We start from the raw sequence: 13,766 nt of genomic DNA on the forward strand, positions 1-13,766 counted from the left end.
ATATTGAATATCCCTGGATGTTCAGCTCCCAGCCTTGGTCACCCTGGAGTCATGTCTAGGCTTGTATTCACTGGAGTTTAGAAGGATGAGGGGTTATCTTATAGAAACATATAACATTATAAAAGGACTGGACAAGCTAGATGCAAGAAAAATGTTCCCAATGTTGGGCGAGTCCAGAACCAGGGGCCACAGTCTTAGAATAAAGGGGAGGTCATTTAAGACTGAGCTGAGAAAAAACTTTTTCACCCAGAGAGTTGTGAATTTATGGAATTCCCTACCACAGAGGGCAGTGGAGGCCAAGTCACTGAATAGATTTAAGAGAGAGTTAGATAGAGCTCTAGGGGCTAGTGGAGTCAAGGGAAATGGGGAGAAGGCAGGCACGGGTTATTGATAGGGAACGATCAGCCGTGATCACAATGAATGGCGGTGCTGGCTCGAAGGGCCGAATGGCCTCCTCCTGCACCTATTTTCCTATGTTTCTATGTCAGGCAGCTTCTGTACAGGAAAAGGATAGGCAACCTTTCTATCCTTGCAATGGATAGGCAAGGTTGCAACGAGGTAGATTGGAAGATCTGGAATTCATCTATTGCATATGAGAGGTCTGATCAAGAGTCTGATAACAGCAGGAAAGAATCCATTCTTGAATCTGGTGAAATGTGCTTTAGGGTTTGTGTCTTCTGCCCGGTAGGAGGCGGGAGAAGAGTGAATGGCTGGGGTGTGAGTAATCCTCGATTATATTACCAAAGACATGAGAGCAGAATCAGGCCATTTGACCCATTAAGTCTGCTCTGCCATTAGACCACAGCTGATGTATTTTCCCCGATCAACCCCATTCTCCTGCCTTCTCCTCGTAACCTTTGACGCTCCTCCTAATCCTGAAACTATCAATCTCCACTTTAAAAATACTGAATGACTTGGCCTCCACAGCCACCAGTGGCAATCAATGAATTCCACAGATTCACCACCCTCTGGCTGAAGAAATTTCTGCTCATCTTCATTTTTTCTTCTGAGACTGTGCCCTCAGATCTTAGACTCTCCCACTATTGGAAACATCCGCTCCTCATCCGCACTATCTACTTCATTATTCGGTAAGCTTCAATGAGATCTCACCTCATTCTTCTAAACTCCAGTGAGGTGAAAGCCCAAAGCCAATGCTCTTCCTATGTTAACCCAATCATCCCCGGGATTAATTTCGTAAACCTCCTCTCCATGGTAGCATATCCTTCCTCAGATACGGGGCCAAAAACTGCTCACAATATTCTAAATGTGGCCTGACCAACGCCTTATAAACTCAGCATCCCTGCCATTGGCTGCTTTCCTGAGGTAGCATGTACAGATGCTGTTGACACAGGATGGGGATGGGAGGTGGAGTGGTGTCTGGTTTGTGTGAGGGACTCGGCTGTGTCTATAACTCTCTGCAATTTCTTGTGGTCTTGGGCAGAGCCATAGCTAAACCACCAATTTATTTCCATTAAATCCATATCCTTCTATGCCTTGCTTATTCACGTGCCTGTCTAATTGTCTCTTAAATTTAGTGATTACATGCGACTCTGGCAAGAATTAATGCTATCAACTACTACTTGTGTACAACAAAATCTTCTCAAATCTTCTATAAAAGTCCTTCCTCTCATCTTAAACCAATGCCCTCTTGTTTTTTACCGAAGATAGACACAAAATGCTGGAGTAACTCAGCGGGTCAGGCAGCATCTATGGAGAAAAGGAATAGGAGATGTTTTGGGTTGATACCCTTCATCAGACTATCCTTGATGTAAACCACCATTTGCAGTTCCTTCTTACACACGCCCTGTTGTTTTTGATAGCCTTGCCATGGGAAAAAGATTCGGACTTTCTAATCTATCTGTGCCTCTTCTCAGAACATCCATTAACACATTACCTAGGTACAGACAATTGAACCATCCTATCAACAACTAGAGAGAAGTCCTTAGCTACTCCCTCTGTATACCTTATTAATTATACATAAATGTATGCTTAGATCATCTAAAAACAAAACCCTGGAAATTTATACAGATGAGAATTTACTAGGTTTATTATTGTCTGTTGAATACTGAAGTTTACTAAATATGGTTCCACTTAACTGAAAAGCTATTTTTACATTCACATTAAAAATGTCAACAACACAACATAAAAATGTAGCAGCATTTAAATTATTTTGAAAGTCTTACTGTTTTATTAAATGCCAGTCTTTGTTTTCAAAATATTATATGTTCCATACCGTTGATTGCATTCTCTGGCAATTAATGCAACCCGGCCCATTCAATGCTGCGGTTTTTATTAAGCACTGGAAATGTATTTTTGCTGGAAAGTGAAAGGAAAAATTGGAGAAAGCGTTAAGAAAATCGATGAGTATTTTAATGTGTTGGAAGGAACTGCAGATGCTGGTTTAGACCGAAGATAGACACAAAAACCTGGAGTAACTGGAATAGGTGGAATAGCGGAGCTATAGGACCTTTGGTTTTGGGTTATGTGCTGCAAACGGAAGTTTAGACCAAAGATCTTATAGCGGATCTTTATAGCGGTTTATACGGAAGGGCGCAGTTCCACAGTGAGGAGATCCTGGCAAGACAAAACTACGCTCGATGACGGTACAGAGGGTGTTGTGTGCGAACACACACGTCAATACAATGCATACGATTATATAACGTCACTAGAGCCATGACCAAAGTAGTCAATACTGTGTGGAGGAAATATAAACACAGGATACTGCAGATATTTGAATCTGGTACAAAAAAACGAGTTGCTGGTGGAACGCAGTGAGGTGGGATCTGAGGAGGCAAAGGAGCTTTTCACTGAACAACACAAGCTTTCACTGTGCCTCGGTACACTGACAATAAACTAAACTGAACTGAGCATCATCCATCATGGAGGCAAATTATTACCAACCCAATCCCTCCACAGATGCTGCCTGATCCGTTGGGTTCATACAGCAGCTCGTTTTTGTTTTGTTTTTGAGGAAACACTGTAATTGCGACATAGCCTGATTTTTTATTACCATATAAAACAACAGATGGGAAGGATTAAACGTAAACATAATGCTTAACCGAGACAGACAATTTGAGCTATTTTGGAGCATTGGAGCCCTTCTGATGTGTTGTTTCCCTACTCTCCCTCTATCCGTTCTAATACGGAAAATCGTCCTGGGCTAAACTACCACGGGCTCCTGTAGCTTTCTGCAAAGGAGCGTCAGAAAATATGTGACAATATATGTGAAAATATGTAGTCCACCTAAATCCCGGCCGTCAGCAAGGCACAATCGTTGCACTTCTGTGTCCATCACCTCTTATGAAGCTCCCAGTTGCAGCCATCCCATCCCAACCGGCCAATCTGGTTTATTGATAGCTTGCCTCCCTCCCTCTCCTTTCCCCTCCTTCGCTCCTTCCCTCTCCCACCCCTCCCTCTCACCTTTATCTCCCCACTTCCTCCATCCCCTTCTGCACTCTCTCACTTTCTCCCTCCCTCACCTCCAAATTCTCCTTCCCACTCCCACCCCTTCACTCACTCCACGTCTCCCTCTCCAGTCTCCCTCTCTTCCCACATCTCCTTCCCTCCCACCCCCTCTCTCTACCAAAGATCATAGAAGCTCTCTATTACATCTCCATCCCTCTTTCTCTTCCTCGTCTACTTTCCTTCCCTTCTCCCATATCTCCCCCCACTTCCACACCTCCTCCCCTCCATCCAGCAGACGGATACATCACTGAAGTGGACGGCCCCGCCTCCCGGCCGTCGATCACCGGACGGGCCCGGGCACGCACGCACGCACGTACGCAGCGGGGGCGGGGCCTGTCCGTGCGCATGCGCGAGGGCAACCGGTTGGCGTGACCGCCGAGAGCAGCTAAAGGACACACTCACTTCCCGCGGGCGGCCGAGCCGAGCGGGATCGAAGCGAAGACGATCCTCGCACTCTGAGAGACGGGCAATGGCGGCGACCACCACCTCCCTCCTCGGCATCCTGCTGCTGTTCTTCCTCGACTGCGCCAGCGCATACACCGGTAAACCGCGCCATTTTAAACCCCCTTTCGACGGCTCGGTTAAAGGGATGAACGATTCGGCGTCGTGTTTGCTTTTAAATTTTCAAGGAAAACGGGCACCCCGATCCCAGTGTTCGCGCTTCCCCCGCATCCTCGACGGGGTTTTTGTTAAAAGAAAACAACTTTGTACTTTTACCTTATTCCGAAGTGGAATAGTGGCAGATTTCTGTGTAAATAGGCCGGGCCTGAGGGAGGGAGCGGCCGCTGCCCGTTGCCGGGCTGACTGGTCTGAGCCTGTTTCTAGGGACGGCAGCCGAGGGAGTGGTGAAGGGTGGTGGTGCTATGGAGTTGTTGCTCCTGTGGAGTGTGGGTGTCGTACGGGGGGGGGGGGGTTCGCTGACCGCCAGTGTAGGGAAAGAGTCCCAAACGTGCACTCTCGTTGTCAACAACAATTTGTAAATGCTCCAACCATCTTAATGATAGTAACCCCAACACAAGGCTTCCACGTCGAGTTGGTTATTTGCACGCTAGGGTTGACTGGAAGCACAACAAACTCCCAAACCTTAATGCGTAATAGTCTGAAGAAGGGCCTCGACTCGAAACGCCACCCATGCCTTCACTCCAGAGATGCTGCCTGTCCCGCTGAGTTACTCCAGCATTTTGTGTCTATCCCCAAACCTTAATATTCCAGGCTCGGATGAAATTCAGCACCTATGATTTAATTTAAAAACACCCCGAGGGAGATTACCGAAGACAATTCGACACGTGGAGTCTAACCTCTGCTCTTGTAAGCCTGTAATTTTATGGCCAATTCATTGCCTTATGGCGGAGCACGTTTCTTCCGCGCTCGGAATATTAAGGTTTTGGGGTTTCTTTGTGTTTCCAGTCAAGCCTTGTGGGCTATAAACCTCGACGTGGAAGTCTGGTTTTAGGGTCACTTATTAAGATGGTTGATACATTTACTTCCTCTTCGCATATTGACCTTTCCGTCCTTGGCCCCTTCCATTGCGAGATTGAGGTCACACGCAAAATGGAAGAACAGCACCTCGTACTTGGTAGCTTACACTCAACAGTATGAACACCGAATTATACAATTTCAACTAATACTGCCAATAAGCTTCCTCTCAACCACACTGTCTCCAATATTGGTGCACACACATTTCTCCCATCACCCGTCATTTTACTCCTTTCCCTTCTTTTGTATGCTCATCCCCTATCCCTGAATCCCACATTTCCTTTTATCCATTTTCTTCCGCCAGTCCATTTATGCCATTATCCCGCCTTTGAGCTTTACATTTCACTCAAAGTGCTGGAGTCTCCAGCACTGTTTCTTTTTAAACCAGCTTCTTTGGTTGCCCATGTCTCCATTTTACATTTCACTCCTATAATGTGGTATCATTTTGTCTCCTTTTCAAGCCTTTGTCACTTACATTTCCTGACTGTCTGCTAATTACCTCCCCCTCATCTCTGTGCCTCTATCACTTGCTTGGCTTTGCCCAACCCCCAGCTCTCTTTGCCAGCCTCCTTCCCCCTAAATCATTCAGTCTGAAGAACGATCCTGACCTGGAACATTGTCTGTCCATTCGCTCCCCAGATGCTGCACGAGTTCCTCCAGAACTTTGTTTTATTTGATTGGGCATTTATTTGCTAAATTGTGATTCACCAGGAACAGGTCTAAGAAGCAGAGTTTTGCTGTGACATTCTTCTGGAAAATAACTTGAAAATAGCTTTGGGTGTAGAAGTGAGTTTGTTTCATTTGTCTAAAATTTGGGGTATTTCTCAAAAGGGAACTGAGTGAAACCATCTATTGATGCATTGCCATACAGACACACAGGAAGTTCTCAAAGCATTCAGTTGCTTCAGGGTGTTTTGCTGACTACTGAATCGGCTGATGCAATTTGGTTTTCCATGGTGATTCTCTTTTATTTTGCCACAATTACTGTTCTGTGCAGGCAATGTTTTGCACAGAATGTTCTGACTTGTAATCAAAACTAGGTTAATAATAGCTTCAATGCAGGCAGGCTTACTTAGTACTCCTTTTGTGTGAAGGTCCACAGATTATAAACTAGCATTGGAAGCTATAACAACATCAACCCTCCCCGAATAAAAGGGTTGGAACATTATGTGCTTGCTGTTGCTCACACTTTTAAAAATGGTTACTTTTTAAGATGTTGAGTTGATTTATGAAACCCTTACTGAGTTTTGCTTTCATGTGTTATTGCTTGCTGGGCTTTGAACTCAGACACAATGTATTGTTCTATTTTAGTTGCATTGGGGAAAAATGCATTCTTATTAACCTAACATTAGCTGTACTTATTCAGTTGTCAAACAATATTGTATGGGATTAAACATTTCATGAATATCTATGAAAAATACCCAGCCTTCATTGATGCGTGTAAGAGAATAGTGAGAGATTGTAGTGGTGCTTAGAGTTGATTAACTAGTCAGCTCAGGAATACCATAATAAGTAACTAGAGGGCAAGTGATATAGTTCTATTTTTGTATTCAGTCCTGATTAGTTATGGTTTTGACCCTTACATGTTGGTGAGTTTGAATCCCTGTTCAATTTTCAAATATGGAAAAAGATACTACAATTTGTAAATCTAATGTTAATGATTTAAAGAATCTTGCACTCAGCTTTGACTTGCTATGTTGTTCAATATTCATTTAAATTTGCGTTGACTAGGCTGAATGAATGTGGCCTTTTTTTTAATCGTATTCTGTTTAGACCATTTATTTAATTTTTCAATATTTGATCATTGATTGCCAGTCTGGCAATTATTGCCTATCCCCAATTGTCCTTCAGAAAGTAATGGTCTGTCACCTTGAACCTATGATGCAGTCTGTTTGGTGAAGCTATTCCTCTGGTGTTGGGGAAAGAATTCCCGGATTGCACCCAGTGAAGATGAAGGACAGCAATATATTTATAAATCAGGATTTTGTCAGCGTTGGAATGGAACCTGCAGGTGGTGCCGCTTCCATATATCTGGTGATGGAAGTCATGGGTTTGTCAGGGTAACTATACTCCATTTTGTCTCAGTCAAGATGTGCCAGTGGTGAAAGCAATTAATGTAGAAGGTGATTGCTGGTGTGTCAGTTGAGCTGGCATCTTTGTTTGGTCTGCAATCGAGCTGCCCGACCATTGGAGCTGCAAGTAAAGGTTCCGTCACACCTCTGACTAGTTCCTTTTTAATGCTGGAACGCCTTTGCAGTGTCAGGAAATATTAGTATAGCATTGGTTATTATCATGTGCCACAATTGCATGCTGAATCATACTATACATGTGTACAAACAAGCTGTACACGTACACTCCGTCAAAGAGAACAAAAAAATCAAATGTTACAGCTGCAGATAAAATACAGATTTAAAAAGTCCCCAAGGCCTGCAAAGAGTTAGATCACGAATAGAAATATAAGAAGATGTTTAAGTCCTGGTAAGGACGTTCTTAGTTCAGAGGTCAAGAAGGCTGAGAAACTATGAATAGGATTGTGAATAGATAGAGGATATATAATCAAAGAACTTTATTCAACGAGACACGTTTCAGAAAGGAAGAATTGAAATGGCTCTTTTTAACGGAGTGGCAGTTGGGAATTGGCAGAATTGGTCTATTACCGCAAGCCTTGAGTTTGCAGATTTGAATATCTGCCTTGCCCTGGTTTCATTAGTAAAATTAGTAAATTACCATTAAGTTAGATCGTAGAGATTTTGAGAGTTGGACAAATGCTCGAGTAACTCAGCGGGACAGGCAGCATATCTGGTGATAAGGAATGGTTGACGTTTCAGGTCGAGACCTTTCAGACTGATTGAGAGAGATGATGATATTAAAATGGCTTGATACTGGGAGTACCAGTTTGCTATTGTGGACAAAGTGCATTTTGCTCAGTGAAGTGTTTGCCTAGTCTGCACTTGGGCTCTGCCAATGGTGAGGAGGATACTTTGAGAGCACCAAAAGTGATAGATATCTCTCTCTGCCCCTCTCCTCACCCTCTCCTCACCCCCCCCCCCCCCCCCCCCCCCCCCCCCATCAGTGTCTATCATCTCTCAGCCTTGAATTCTGTTGCAAACTCAGCATTAACTTCACAGCTCAAGAATGTGCCACAGAGAAAGAGCAAATGACCCCTGGCCTAAGAAAAGGCACTATTCAGCTATCCATTCTTCAACACAAAATCATATCAAATACTATTTCCTCCAACGTTATAATTGCCTCAAAGCAATAAACTAAGCTATGCAGGTTCAGATTAGTTTCTATGTTTTGATTCATCTGTTTGCTTTATTTCTTTAGGATGCATGTGTTTCTGAAAACCTTAAGCTTTTCTTACAACTTAACATAGGTTCAAAATCCGAAAGTTACTATCCGAGCAATTCTAGTATATAATATTTCCTCATGTGTGTGTGTATTTATTATTATTATTATTATATCAAAGCTTTTTTGAGGTTGTAGTGCTTAATAGCCTGATGGTTGTAGGAAAGAAGCTGTTCCTGAACCTGGGCGTCACAGTTTTCGGGCTCTTGTACCTTCTTCCCGAAGGCTGGAGTGAAATGAGTGTGTGGCCAGGATGGTGTGGGTCCCTGATGCTGATTGCCTTTTTGAGGCAGCGACTGCGATAAATCCATTTGATGGTGGGGAGGTCAGAGCCGGTGATGGACTGGGCAGTGGTCACAACTTTTTGCAGTCTTTTTCGCTCCTGGGCATTCAAGTTGCCGAACCAGGCCGCAATGCAACCAGTCAAGATGCTCTCCACTGTGCGCCTGTAGTTCAAGAGAAACCTCTTTGACATACCGAATCACCGTATTCTTCTCAGGAAGTGGAGGCGTTGATGCGCTTTCTTTATAATTGCATCAGTGTGCTGGGTCCAGGAAAGATCTTTGAAAATATGCATTCCCAGGAATTTGAAGTTTTTGACTCTCCACCATATAAACAGGATTGTGGGTCCTCATCGTTCCTCTTCCAAAGTCCACAATCTGTTCATTGGTTTTACTGATATTGAGAGCCAGGTTGTTGTGCTACCACCAATTGGCCAATTGGTCAATCTCACTTCTATACTCTGACTCATCGCCATCTGTAATTTGTCCAACAGTGGTGGTGTTGTCGGCAAACTTAAAGATGGAGTTCTCACTGTGACCGGCAACACAGTCAGTCATGAGTATAAAGTGAGTAGAGCAGGGGACTGAGCACGCAGCCTTGAGGTGCTCCCATGTTGATTGTCAATGAGGAAGAAGTGTTTCTGCCAATTATAACAGACTGGTCTGTGGATGAGGAAGTCGAGGATCCAATTGTAGAGGGATGCGCAGAGACCCAGTTCCATGAGCTTGGTAACCAGCTTGGAGGGGATGATGTTCTTGAACGCCACTCGAGCTGTAGTCTATAAACAACAGCCTGACGTAAGTGTTTTTATTGTCCAAGTGGTCCAGTGGAGAGCCAGTGAGATCTCATCCTCCGTTGACCTGTTGGGATGGTAGGCGAACTGTAGCGGGTCGGGGTTCTTGTTTAGGTAGGAGTTAATCCTTATTTGAATGGAAAATTATGGCTCTGGATTGCTGTCACATGTTAAATTGTAATTCAAGCGTTATAAATTTTTTCAGAACTTGAACATGGTTTATTTTTTATTCTTGGTGCTGTTTGTCAACCATCCAGTTCCACCACACAGCTAACAGCAGATTGTTTAATATTTGGTTTATTCAAAATTAAACAAATCAATTGAATCTGCGATAGTATTGTATTGGCTAATATGAAATGGTAGCCTTGTTCATGATGAGTGTTCAAGGTGACTTTCACAGTAGCAAAACAAAAGCTCTGGCTGGCAGCTGACTTGTGAGGAGAGTCCAAAGAAAGGACTTAATTTTGAGCTCTCTTTAAAAGGTGCTTTAAAAGCACAATGGTGTTGAAATTTATTATAGCTTTGACTTTGAGACGTCGTTTTGGTTAGATTGCAATTGCCCTTTTGGTGACTGGATTGCAATTGCCCTCTGGTCCCTTGTCATCTTTTGCATAAACACTTCTTAGACTTTTTGCTGGTTTTACTGATTTTTTGAGTTGGGACAGTGTCGTAAAAACACCTTTTCAGTTGCTAATTCTATTTGAGTGTTTTTACAATAATCAACATGTCCCTTTTCCCTTAATTGCACAGAAAATGTTTGATACCCTTAGCTCCATCGATTTGATCATGTTATACAAAACATTGCATACACGTTTGAAAATTCTATTTGATCACCTGATCTTTATTGATGATGGTAGTGTGGCAATGTAGTTTGGTTAGAAAAACAGCCGTGCAGGAACCCTGTTTTTGCTAGTCCCATTTATGGCTCTGTTGAACAGAATTTGTTTTTAAAATTCGCCCACATTTGATCTTATGATTCAAACTTCTGTGTTCATGGCAAATGATACGGCAGTTTAAAGAAAGGGTTAGTATGCCACTGGACAAATTTATCGGCATGTGACTTCTAATCCTATATAAATGTGTTTATGTTATTAACATGCATATTTTGTTTAAGCATTGGCAACTGACAAATTTTGCAAGTACAATTTTTTTTTTTTAATTCCTACATCTGTATAGATATCTTATAACACCATAAAGGTTCAGATTCAATCAGCTTGGTCTATTTTTCTATCTTTAATCGATGGTTAAATTCTATCTGAGTGACGTAGTGGTGCAACTGGTAGAGCTGTTTCTGCACAATCCTGACCTTGGATGCTTTCTGTGTGGTGATTGTATGTTGCCGTGTGGGTTTCCTCTGGGTCCTTCGGTTTCCACCCACATCCCAAAGATTTGTGCGTTTGTAGGTTAATTGGCCTCCGTAAATGACCCCTAGTGTGTAAGGAGTGGGTGTGAAGTTGAAATAACATAGAACTGGTGCTGACAGGCACGTTTCCAGGTTGTATCTCCGAAATTTCTAGGATCTTAGCTGAGCCCCATAACAATGTTTCTACAGAAGCTTCTGGAAGGAAGTCAGCTAACCAAGTAATGCAACATTTTCCCAGGGAATATAAACAATTCAAACAAGGCTTCACACTTCAGCCAATCACCAAACAGCACCACAAACATTTTGCAACATTATTAACAGTCTTTAAAACCCTTTTGCAGCTGGCCAATCCTGATCATGCATTTGCAACACCTGAGCCGCTCTGCAAAGTCCTCATACATTTTAACAACGGGGAGGACATCTGGCCCTCACCTTATCTGGCAGATCAATCTAGCACCTAGACTTTCTGGCACCGACTTGTAGCTTTAAACAGAAAAAGACCAAGCAGGGCTTGCAAATGCAAAGATCCTCCATTTTATAATAACTCTAATTTGGCCAATATTAACATAGATAGACATAATGGCCTGCGGTCCGTTTGTCTTTTTTTTTTGTTTTCTTTTGTCCCGTTGTTACAGTTTATTTCGGTTTATTTTAGTTTGTGTATGGGGGGGGGGGGGGGGGGGGGGGGAGAAACTTGTTTTAGTCTCTTCCTTCGGGGGGGGATGCAACCTTTTCTTGTCGTATCCTCCGTCTGCGCTGAGACCTGATGGCGGAGCTGGCGGCCTCCAACTGGGACCGAGGCTCCGGAGGCAGAGCTAGCCAGGACTTACCAACGCGAGGCTGACTTCGGAGGCTCGGTGTTACGACTCCCGAATGCAAGTACTTCAGAGCCACGTAACACAAGTCAAAAACCAGGTTCAGGTTCAAAAACAGTTTTAATTATTCACTGGAACACAAAACTCAAACCTGATATAAACAACCCAGTCAGGGATATGGATAAACCGACAAACAATTTAACAATGCTCCAGCCAGCCACACCATGGGCCGTCGAACCGGAGATTCCAAAACCTGCCCAAAGAGATACAACCCTGAAACCAAAATACACGAAAACTCTTAAGGTCAGCCCTTATCCGTCCCAATACAATATCTGTTAACAAGGAATGGTGAAAATACACAAAGTTCTATGCCATGTGGTCCGGCTGCCTCGGCCCCCACCAACAGTCTGCTCATTAGTCAGAGTCTACGACGAAGAGAAAGAATTCTGGGAAGCTCTCGTATTTATACTTCAGATGAGTCACCCGTCACCTGACGCAGCTGGGCCAATCGGGTACAGGAGCCTTTAACCCCTCGATTCCAGACTCACAGCCACGAGGCCTGTACTTGGGATAGAAACAGAGAAGTAAGTACATAGCATTCACCAGGGGGGGGAAAGTGCCTAACACCCCCACCCAAAGATACTGAATAAGTTTCTGAAAATGAACTAAAAAAACACCACCAAATTTCAGCAACTATTCAGTAACACAGACATCACTGGCGCGACAATGCATCAGCCAATACATCATCCTTGCCATGGATATGCCAGTCAAATGAGACAACCGCAAGGGAAGCGTCTCCAAAGCCTCAGAGTTACTCAGCTTTCCCTGCGTTACTGCCACAGACAACCGTGCTTCCCCCACATCACCACCCGTGTCAGGGGGCAGCACCACTGCAGCCAAAACATGCTTAGAAGGACTTAGCTCCGACCCATCAACCTCCACAGGCTCCTTCCTGTCGAACCAGTCCTTCATCCTAGACTGAGCAGAGGCAAGATTACCCATTGCCAGTTCGCATGCCCTCCTCAGTCTAGAGCGAAAAGTACAGACGTGGTCTAAAATACTACGTTTTGTATCCTCCTGCAACCATTTCTCCTTCAGGACCCTCAACGGACCACGTACAGTATGCGCGAACACCAGGTCAGCAGGACTGAACCCTAATGACTCCTGCACGACCTCACGCACCGCAAACATAACTAGATGAACCCCCTCATCCCAGTCTTTTTCAAACTCCAGGCAGTAAGTCCTCAACATAGATTTCAAAGTCTGGTGAAACCTCTCGAGAGCTCCCTGGCTCTCAGGATGATACGCACTGGAGTAACAATGCTTAATATCTACCAACTTCATTACCTGACCAAAAACCTTCGACATGAAGTTGGTACCTTGGTCACTCTGCACAACCTTGGGCAAACCGAACAACGAAAAAAACTTCGTGAGAGACTTAACAATTGCAGGGGCAGTAATTCTACGCAAAGGGACCACCTCCGGAAAGCGGGTAGTCGCACACATAATTGTTAATAAAAACTTGTTGCCCACCCTTGTCCGAGGTAGAGGGCCCACACAATCAACTAGAATCCGCTCAAACGGCTCACCGACCACAGGGATTGGATATAAAGGCGCAGGAACAATCGATTGGTTCGGCTTTCCTGCCACCTGGCAAATGTGACAACACCTGCAGTGCTGTTTCACGTCCTTTTTCAACCCTGGCCAAAAAAAATTCCGTAAGATGCGGTCATACGTCTTATTGACCCCCAAATGTCCACCCAGAGGACCATCATGAGCCAAACAGAGTATCTCGTCCCTATACCGACGAGGCATCACAATCTGATCAACCACGCTCCAATCATCATGCCCAGATATATCCAAGGGAGACCACTTTCGCATCAGTAAGCCATCCCTTAGAAAATACCCCTTTGCTGTGGAATCCATATCCCCCTCAGGCACTGCGCAGTCGAACAGATCAGATAAACCTGGATCACTCTTTTGCTCCTCAACCAGCCGGTCACGTGACAGTGACACCGGCACATTTCCAGACACTATCCCATCTTGAGATGGAGAAACACCCTTCACAACACAGGATCTATCATCCCGATCCCCAAAAATGCTCTCACTCAGGTCCACCACATCCTCAAACTTCGCCTGGCTCTTAGCCATAGCCCTCGTGACAGCACAAGCTGCGAAGACCTTTGGATGCTGCATAGCCAATCTATCAGGATTCTGCACCATC

The 13,766-nt window shown here is 44.2% G+C and overlaps 1 protein-coding gene across 1 annotated transcript in view; it reads left to right on the forward strand.

The window, feature by feature from the left end:
• The first annotated feature begins 3,807 nt into the window (after nt 1–3,807).
• The window catches only part of LOC116989291 (basigin-like), a 34,419-nt gene continuing 24,460 nt past the window's right edge, over nt 3,808–13,766 (forward strand). Inside the window, exon 1 of the mRNA XM_033046517.1 lies at nt 3,808–4,007. Coding sequence (XP_032902408.1) covers nt 3,935–4,007 — 73 coding nt within the window. The 5' untranslated portion in view covers nt 3,808–3,934. The remainder of the gene's footprint in view (nt 4,008–13,766) is intronic.

The sequence above is a fragment of the Amblyraja radiata genome, chromosome 29 (genome assembly GCF_010909765.2).
Source record: "Amblyraja radiata isolate CabotCenter1 chromosome 29, sAmbRad1.1.pri, whole genome shotgun sequence".
Taxonomy (NCBI): Eukaryota; Metazoa; Chordata; class Chondrichthyes; order Rajiformes; family Rajidae; genus Amblyraja; species Amblyraja radiata.